This window comes from Cynara cardunculus (assembly GCF_001531365.2).
Source record: "Cynara cardunculus var. scolymus isolate 2C chromosome LG 1, CcrdV1, whole genome shotgun sequence".
Taxonomy (NCBI): Eukaryota; Viridiplantae; Streptophyta; class Magnoliopsida; order Asterales; family Asteraceae; genus Cynara; species Cynara cardunculus.
This window is the reverse complement of record NC_037528.1, coordinates 1,172,354-1,182,649: the sequence shown is the minus strand read 5'-3', so window position 1 is coordinate 1,182,649 and position 10,296 is coordinate 1,172,354. Positions and strand designations below refer to the sequence as shown.

General features: G+C 29.4%; 1 protein-coding gene across 2 annotated transcripts; it reads left to right on the top strand.

Moving 5' to 3' along the window:
• Positions 1 to 3,806: 3,806 nt before the first annotated feature.
• On the top strand, positions 3,807 to 5,867 carry LOC112520064 (transcription factor bHLH118-like). 2 transcript variants are annotated; one of them, XM_025128374.1, is made up of 4 exons: positions 3,807 to 4,315; positions 4,561 to 4,917; positions 5,017 to 5,130; positions 5,605 to 5,867. In XM_025128374.1, the coding sequence occupies exons 1-3, from the start codon at positions 3,965 to 3,967 to the stop codon at positions 5,086 to 5,088; spliced, it is 780 nt and encodes a 259-aa protein (XP_024984142.1). In that variant the 5' UTR covers positions 3,807 to 3,964; the 3' UTR covers positions 5,089 to 5,130; positions 5,605 to 5,867. The 2 variants fall into 2 exon arrangements, with proteins under 2 accessions (XP_024984142.1, XP_024984137.1); XM_025128369.1 differs by lacking the exon at positions 5,605 to 5,867 and having other exon boundaries at positions 5,017 to 5,359.
• The last annotated feature ends 4,429 nt before the right edge of the window (positions 5,868 to 10,296 follow it).

Genomic DNA, 10,296 nt, shown 5'->3' with positions numbered 1-10,296 from the left:
GTAATATATAAGTTTCGACCATTAATTTATTGACATTCAAATAAATGCGTCCACATGTAACCACTAATTGGCTTAAGAAAACGTGGCCTTACTTCATTATTTGGCAACCAATATTTATTTATTTCTTAAGATATTGATTAAAATATATACTTAAATTGTTTACTCAACTATGAAATAAATTAATAAATATAGAAAAAAAAAATGTATGAACGAAGATTTTCGAGCTTTAGGGGCTGTTTACTAAACGCTTGTTTGGTAAGTACTTACCGGATAAGTTTTCTCATAGGATGAACATGACAAGAACCAAGAATTTTATTGGATAAGAGTGATGAGAAGGGTGTAAAGTCTTACCCGATAAGTGAAGATGACAACTCTTACTCAGGCAAGTGCTTATCCGGTAAATTGTTGCATTCGATACGTTTTGATGCTAAAATCATACACATCAAAGTAAATTATAGTGTTAACTCCTACAAGTAAACATTTATTGGGTAAGCATTTGGATAAACAACTGATTAACTAAAATATTAAGATAACCTAAAAGCTAACATTTTAAATTTGGATGATAAGGACTTATTTATAATCGTTTAAATATTATTACATGTGTTTTTTTTTGGCTTAAAAAATACTTTTAATTTTCTTTTCAGACAAGACTCGTTTATTTTGCATTTTGAAAGCATCCAGCAGCAATTGGAACAGTAAATTATGAGATTTCTTTGTTTATTTTCAGCAACTTTTATTAGACTTTGAGGTTTTTGGTCGATTTCAAAGGTGTAGCTACTGGTTTTTTTTAACTACAAGCAAATTTAATTTCGAAAAGGTCTCCTACTTTCATCAATTACTTTCACAACGTTTTGTTGTAAAATTTTAAGTGTAAAAAAATAGTTTCACGGGTCTAAAAAAAACAGACTGGTCTCACATGATCTCAAAGTATATATATATATATATATATATATAAGTTTTACCGTGTGGATTACTATTAATTTTTTTTGATTAACCTGGATATCCAACCCGCTATGTGAGCCGACTAATCCCAGGACGACCACTTGCTTTGCAGATAGCCCGGAGTCACCGCATTTGAATATCCATGGCCATAAGGGGATTTTTATTCCTTCTTGTATTGGAACTTAGAACATTCTGATACTTTTAATCTTTGGAGCCAAACTCAAACCAATTAAACATCCGAAAAGAAAAAGACGTAGGTGAGAAATATGGAAAGGTACATACCCTTTTAGTTTGGAGATAAGAGATAAGGACTTGTGATGGCAATATCATTAATTTATTGTCACATGTGTTTTTTTGTAGCCTTATAATTAATATTTTATGACTTATTTTCAAACAAGACTTTTTTACTTCATGGGTTTTTTCCAATTATGAAGACATTCAGCAACTTTTGGAACAGCGATTTAGTTATGGCGTTTGCATCTTTAAAAACATCAAAATTTTCTTAGTCAAAATCTCAACTTGATATAATTTAAAGGAAAAAGAAAATAATATTAATGTTTAGTTAATTCAAAGAGAAGGGAATGTTTGTTAGCTGTTTAATGAGCTTAATGAGATATATAACTTATTTTTTATGATAGTTTAATAATGTAGAAAATGATTTATTCATTAAGTTTTAAAAAGATATGCAAAAAGTCAGGTTTTTTTCCAAACATATTCATCCCAATTAAAAAACATGCTCACTTTATCTATGAAAAAACCATTCCAAATAAAAATCTTCTCAATCTATAAAGATAGATTAATCCACATAGACAACTTTATCCATATCAAACTTAAGAGACAAGATCTGAATTATTAAGAGGTGAATCTTGTTTGGCAAATAAAAAGTCTGTCTCTTAATGGTTTCTAAAATTCTATGAATGATTTTGTATCATGAGCATCCCTTAACCATTAAGTGTCATGATTTCATTGTAAACAATTACCAAACAATTTTATTTCATTTTGCACTATATCATGAAAGTCTCTTAATTATTCTGACCACAATCATTCTACACCAAACCATTCAACAACTGCCAAATAATCTTTTAATGAAAAACCAACTACACAACCCCTAATATATAATTAATAAAATATAATCATTTTCCATATATATTTATTATAATAAATGAACCATAATAATTTCCATGAATATCTCAACTGATTGATTTATAAATTTTGTAAAAAATAACATGATTTGTATTATTTTAAACCTCTTATATATATATATATAGAGAGAGAGAGAGAGAGAATCATTTTATTGTGTTGCACATTTAACTTTTGTACCTTGTGTGTCTAATCACTTTAAAAGGTATAGAATGTCTTATAAATCATTACAATAAAATTGGGTTTATAGGACATTAAAGTTATACAAGTGTTACAAACTCTTTATAGGACGTTAAAGTTATACAAGTGTTACAGATTGTTTTATAGGAAATAATTAAGTTTTATAGGATCAAACGATAAAATGTCCTGTCTAAAGGTATTGCAATAGGTTTATAGGAAACTTTTGGACGTCTTAACAAGTCTTTTAGGACACGTTTAAAATTAAGTATCATATTAATTATATTATATGACCCTTTCTAGAAGTGTTTTTATAAACACATTTTTTGTAGGACACCTATTTTTATAAGACACATTTTCAAATAGTTTTCTATAAAATAATTAATGTGATGTTTTATTGTAAAAGTGTCTTAAACAACTTGTTAAGACATCCAAAAGCGTCCTATAAACTTTTTGCAACACCTTTTAACATTTGGTCTTATAAATTTGTGTCTTATAAAATAGTCTATTAGGACACTTATACAATTTTGGGGTTCTATAAACCCTATTTTATTGTAGCTAATGATATAATATATGTTGAGAGTAATGTTCGAAAAAGCTAGCCGCAACAGCCGCCATGGCTCAAAGCTTGTGTCTCACGCCACGTTATGCCTTGAGGTACTTCACGTGCGTAATGTGCGATTTCTGTAACACGATATATGATTTTACTTATCATTTTTATGTCTTTTTTGTTAGTTTTTATTATATAACTTAATTTAAATTGCTTAATATCATTAATCTATTGAGTAACAGTAGAAAACATATATTTATGTATATAATTTTATATACAATATAGAAATTTGCCACCATAAGTCACACTTTAGAAAACGTCTAATTGCCGCGACTTTCAAGGCTTGAGGCTTGACCTCGTCGCACCACGCCTAACACTATTTAGAAACTTGGTTGAGAGTTGTGTTTATATGTTATTTTTAAGTTAAACATGTTCGTTTTTAAAGACATTAGACATGATCAAATTTGAGAGCAAGTTAAAGCACCATGAGTGGTTTTAACGTTTGTTATGGATGAGATGTTAGGCTTATGATTCGTTTATTGCAGTTTGATGCTCTTCTAACATGGCGACTCAACCAATTTCATGTAATAAACCGACCATTTAAAATGTAGTCACAATTAAGTACAGCTTAATGATTAAATTCCTATATTCATGGAAGAGACAATCACATGGTTCTAGGTTTTACCAACTAGTTTTAGAGTTAAGATTAGATTATTGCAAATAAAACCTAGACACCAACCGATGATCCATTTAGATACGGAGGGTAGAGCTTGGTTGGATATTGGTCCAGTGGTCAGTGTGAATACAGATGGATGGGGTTACATATGTTCAGAAACTGCAGTATATTTAATGGAATTAAAAAAAGACAAAAACCCATTAAATAATGGCTGGTGATGCTCATGATTTTTAAATTAATATACACAAAATTGAAAATAATAGCTATTAATAAATAAAAGGGAAAGATTTCAAGAAATCTTGATAACCTGAACATCGCTCCCTGCCGTTGAAGATCTCTATCTCTTATCTTACTATTTAACCTACCAGACGTATCTCTAGGATCACTGATTAGCAGTTGTTTTATACAGATATTCCCCAACTACAGCCCTTAATCAAATCCCTGGTGGGCTTAATCGAAGATTTGTATCGTATATAATTATGTTCTCTTTCCAGCAAAGTGATGAGTTGGGATTTCATGAGATTCCTTCTACAATATCCTTCCAACAACCGGCACCAAATCAACAAGATCTTATAGTGGAGCTCCATGATCATGTTACCATGGAGGGAAATTTAAATCCTTCAGCCAGCAAGGCCAGAAAAAGGTACGGATATCAGTCCCCATCTAAAGCTAATTCAGCCACTACTGATCAAGGGTTAGGAGTAGGAGATAGTAAAGATGAACATACACAAAAGAAATTGGTTCATAGAGAGATCGAGAGGCAACGCAGGCAAGAGATGGCCAAACTTTATGCTTCACTTAGGGGTTTACTTCCTCTCGAATTCATCAAAGTGAGTTGTTCATTTCTTGATTGGTGGTTTCAATCAGTTATAGGTTTATATGTAAATATATATATATATACATATATATTTTCGCATGAGAATGCTGCTTATATAATCAATTTTGTCAGTATCAACCTCAAGAATTCTTGATTCTTGATATTTCTTATTGTGTGTGTGTATATGGGCAAATGATGAATTGGGATTTCAGTCAAAGATGTAAAAGTATTCATTGATGGAATTGGTGTTTTAATTAGGGAAAACGATCTACATCGGATCACATGCACCAAGCAGTGAACTACATCAAACACATGCAGGAAAACATTAAGGTTCTAAGTGGCAAGAGAGATCGGCTCAAGAAATTTGCGGAGACAACTGCTGGTGGTGGTGGTTCTGGGACAAATACTAATGAAAGCTTAATGAATCTGGTACCCAATACAGTCTCCATCAGCTCTTGCAATGATGGAATTGAGATTTTGATCAATAGTTGTTCAATCGAAGATGGGTTCCCTCTTTCAAGAGTACTAAAAGCAATTGCCAGTGAAGGTCTTAATGTCATAAGCTGCATTTCAACAAAAGTAAACGAAAGGGTCTTTCACTCTCTCCAATCTGAGGTAAATTACTTTGTAACCTATTGCTAGTTATTTGGAGTTTCAGCCATGCAGAAGAACATCAAATCGATCTAGTCCTCATTCAGCAGATTATTCTTGCAGGTGAACGATCCACTGTCGACTGATCTCTCCATGTTGCAACAAAGATTAACTGCCGTAGCCAATGACTACTGAATTTCCCTTAGGAAACTGCATGTAGAATTACTAATTAATCAAGTTAAGTTCGCCACCATGATCATCCATTTGTTTTTCTTTCAGTTTTTCTGTTCGAACAAAAATCATTGTGGTGAGTTTTCATAAATCATGTTTTTGGATCAACATAGCGTACGGTACGTGTTGTGTTTCATTTTCTCAATCCTTTTTGTAATATATACGAGTAAGTGTTGCCATTTGTTACATTTGGTGCAATTAATCTTGTGAAATCAATATATGGGCATTACAATAAGCTTGTTTTCTGTTGCATAATTTGATAATATTTTTCATGTTTTATTGGTTTGATTAGCAATGAAGCCTGCCCATATGTGCAGCATAGTTTCTGTCCATTTCAACTGCTGATCAATCAAGAACACAAAGAAATAAAATCATGCAGTTCATCCCTTTAATTTTGGTATCAATTACCAGTATTGCTTAATTAATCACCTTTTGTCTATATAAATTAAGGATGATCTTGCTCTCGTGTGTGTAGTTCAGTTGAGAAAGGACGGACTGACTGACTGACTGACTTTTGCTCAAATACACAAGTTCAAGTTCGAATCCTGAGAGAGACGGGATTGAGCTCCTCCGCTAGCCTCAACCACTAAGTGAGCTATGAAATGTCTCCTCAAATGGGGTTGTTAAAGGGCAGGTTCCTATGGAGACGGTCGGGTTTGCTGATAATCAACCTTTTGCTTAGATTAAGAATTGAATGATATCGGTTCAAGTATAGGAGACCAAACTACCAAAAAGCATGTCTTCTTGTTTGTGGGATAATGATATATATCTTGCTAAGGTGTACAGATTTTGTTGAAGTAAATAGTTTTTATCACATAATCCATAGATGATTAATTTAGTAATATGCTTAAGATATAAAATTGCATTGAATTTTATGTAAGATGTGAACTATTCTTACATTGAGTGGACATGTAACTTGTGAGGTCTCAAACTTGAACCAAACACGTGAATGGGGATCATGGTATTTGAACACAATATAATATATATATATATATATATACATGGTATTTGAACACAATATAATATATATATATATATATATACATGGTATTTGAACACAATATAATATATATATATATATATATATATGTATGTATGTATATATTTGCAAGCTATCCATCTTTGTGGTTTCCTCTTTGTTGGTACTATTGACAACCCGTTGCATGACCTTGTACATGTATGATGTATGAAACCTCATTTATACATAACAATACTTTGAAACAGCGTATGGCATGTGAAAAAACCTTAATTTTAAAGAGTACCTTTGTAAATTGTATAACAGGTAAAAGATTCGACTACTCCGCTTTTTTGCTATTTTTTCTAATAATCAAATTGAATTTTAACAAAGATCTCCATCATGTATGTGTGTGTGTTTGTATATCTAGATAGATAGAGAGAGAGGGGATCAGTTCAAATAAAGATGGTATATTCATATATGAATCTATATATGAATAGTATGTAATGTCGGTTCACTTATACAATTTCAACAAATTTTTTTTAATTTTTTTAATAATTCACATATGAATCTTCTTTTCTTAGAGAGAGAGAGAGAAACGATCAAATGCAAATCACCCATATTTGTACAAATCATGCAAATCACCCTCATCCGTCGATTTCATTGTTTAATCTTATCAAATTTATCATTAATGATTAATCTTATGAAATTGTTTCATATAATATTTTTTTTTGAAGTTGTTTCATATACAGTTATAATTATTATTTCATATAATATTTATGTAATTTTAATGAAAATGTTTCATGTATTGCTCTAAAATTAATATAATGAATATGATAATATCAATGATTAACACCTTGCACAATAAAAATGATTAATTAACCTCTAATAATTACAAAAAAATGAACAAAATGAAAAATTATGATTGATTGAATGAGCTTTGTAATATTTGTATAAATAACGTGATTTGCAAAATAAACCTTCTATACACACACACACATACATAGAGCGAGAGAGCGGGAGAGAGATGAGTTATTATGCAACTTTTACATTGTGTACAACCAATACAACACAATCACAACCGTCCATTTAATTTGATGAGTATATGTGATTTCATTCAAAATTTGATTGTTTCCTAATATAAAGTATTGATCATAATTAATGAACTCTAGTCATCTTCCATAAATATTCAAATCATAATAAATGAACTCTCATTATTTCCATAAATATAGTTGCATTGATTTTACAAATGTGATGAGTTGCATCTAAAACGTTCTATATATATATATATATATATATATATATATATATATGGCAAATCAATGTCTATGGAAATGATGAAGGTTAATTTATTATGATTTAAATATTAATTTATGTAAGATGGTTATAGTTATTAATCATGAACAATGTTTTATTATTAGGAAATAGTCGATATAGTTATGAAACTAGATTTTCGTTAAATTAAATGAACATTTGAGATTGATTATGGTTTAAAAGATTTGGTTGGTTTGCATTTGATGTTGACTTTACAACACACACACATATATATAGAGGAGGGATATTTTGCAAACTAAGCCATTTTTACGAACCATGAAAACCTTGGATTTCAGTATTTATTTTAGTGAAAAAATTTAATAAAATTGTTTAAAGTGATTTCAAATAATTCATCTCATATAATTATGGGCATTATCACATTCATTCTGTTAATTTTAGTAAAGAAATTTCATCAAAATAAGACATAAATGAAACAATTTATTTTTTACATAGAAAGAAAAATATATGAAACATTTTCATCATATTAAACAATTTCATGAAAAAAATTCAATAAAATAAATAATAAAATTGATAGTTTTCATGGTTCATACAAATAGTTTGGTTTGCATTTTATCCCTTCCCCCCCCCCCCCCCCCACACATATATATATATATATATATATATATATACACACACACACACACTATATTCTAAAGCATTTTGATAAGAACTCCTAAAACCCATTTTTTATGTATGAAATACTGTTTATTGATACATATTTCCTAAAATTCAAGATTACAAATAAACTGTACGTAAGTACAACTTATTAAAGTTACATGTTTGAATTCGTGTAACTAATTGCAGATAAATATAGTCAAATACAATATAAAATTTTCATTTTAAATATAAAAATCTAAAATATAATTGAAATAATCATTGAGTTCTAACAAAATACTTAATTATTATCCTTATAAAAAATTATATTATTAAATCAAAAATAAATTTCTTTGTTTTTATATCTAAATTAAATTATAATAAAAAAAATTGAATTAAAGAAATTACACAAAAAAACAAGAACTTTTAAATAGTTAATTTGATACTAATATTGATACATTTATTTTCGAATTTTTATGATATATTCACATTTATATTTTATTCAAAAACAAAAAAACATTATTCTTTTCTTAAAACCACATAAAAACCGTATTAAATTTTTTTATAAAAACTATTTAAAACAAAACACTAAAATAAGGATATATATCACTGAATTATATGAGTATCCTTCTAAGGTATATATAAATAGGTAGGTTGAAAAAAAAACCATACAACAACTAAATGGAAAACTGCTGAACATGTTAATAACCATTAATATATTCGATACATATGTGTGCATAAAATTCATACATAAAAACCATTAAACAATTTCCAATTCTTTTATTCACATACATAATATAAATGAATGATTATTAAATGTTTTTTAGTTTTTTTTTACGACTTCCATTTAAATTTAAATATATATATATATATATATTATGATTATATTAAATTTATCCCAATAATCAAACTATTACAAGTTGAATTACGTGAACAGTGATTGAAAATAAAGTGAAAAATGGAAAAACGATTCGAGAAGAAACGAACCAAAAAAAAAGTTTCAAGGGTAGGGTTCCGGTCGGTGATATGAAAGACAGCTCACATGGGACCCACCATCTGTATATAGTAATAGTAGTCATCAACTCTTTATGATTTTATTCTATCCAAATAAAAATGAGAAATAATATTTTTTAATCCCACCTTAAAACGATTTATAATAATAAATAAAACCTTAACTTTGAGCCTTCCACGAATAAATGGTTCAACCACTCATTTGTGTAATGCAATGAAAATTATGATATGTTTTTACTTTATTTTTATAATCTATTTGTTTTAGATTTCGTATTATTTTGAAAAGTGTATTTTATTCCTTAAATTGACGGAATTAATCTTTTATTGGGTCAAATCGCAAAGACTCCCCCAGCATCAACGGCTATTTTATGACTTTTTGGTCGATCTTAAATATGCACCCTTCAAAATAATTCTCAGGTCCATTACCGATGTGTGTGTATATATATATATATATATATAATATTAATTTTTTTTTGAAAAAGATTCCTTAAAATAACAACAAAAACAAAGTACATACCATTATGATGCATTTTCCACTATGAAAAGTGCATTAATATATAGTAGATGGTAAGCGTTTTCCTTGTTTATTTATTGTTTTATGTGCAGTGAAAATGCATGCTGATGTGGTTTATGTGATGTTAACTACAAAAATAAGAGTATCAGCGACGAAAAATTTACTTGTTGATCCGTTGCTAAAAGGGGTCTTTCGTTGATGATTCGTCGTTGATCGTTCGTCGGTCAAAAGCTTGTAGGTAATGCTATCAGCAACGAAATTCAACAACGTATCAACGACGGAAACTTTCAGCCACGGATAAGCGAGAGAGACTTTCAGCGATGAAAACTTACGGCGACAAATCAGCGGTGGAAACTTTCAATGACGGATCAACGAAGGACAAAAAAACTAGTTAGGAAAAAAAAACTACCAATCTAATTGAAATAAATAATATATATTTAATTTATTAATTAATATATGACGGGTACATAGCAGGACGGGGAGTGCGATATCCGTCTGCAGCCCCATCATCGATTTGAGACAAACAGGAATCCCTTTCCGCATCCCCATCCATGATTTAGTGGGGAATCCCCAACCAAGACGGGTGGACCGGGTTCCCCAACGAGTCAAGGACCATTATCATACCTAATGTTATCTAAATAACTAATTGACTATATATATATATATATATATATATATATATATGAAAAACTTTGGAGTGATGATATGACATTGTTAGAGAGTAGAAATGGTTTCTTCAAAATTTTCTCAAAAATTTTGATTTTTAAAAATGTTTAATATGTCA

Excerpts from the sequence above, each read along its gene's own strand:
- LOC112520064 (XM_025128374.1), top strand. The coding sequence starts at position 3,965 with ATGTTCTCTTTCCAGCAAAGTGATGAGTTGGGATTTCATGAGATTCCT. Across the intron at positions 4,316-4,560 it reads TTCCTCTCGAATTCATCAAA|GGAAAACGATCTACATCGGA; the intron begins GTGAGTTGTTCA and ends TGTTTTAATTAG. Across the intron at positions 4,918-5,016 it reads TTCACTCTCTCCAATCTGAG|GTGAACGATCCACTGTCGAC; the intron begins GTAAATTACTTT and ends TTATTCTTGCAG.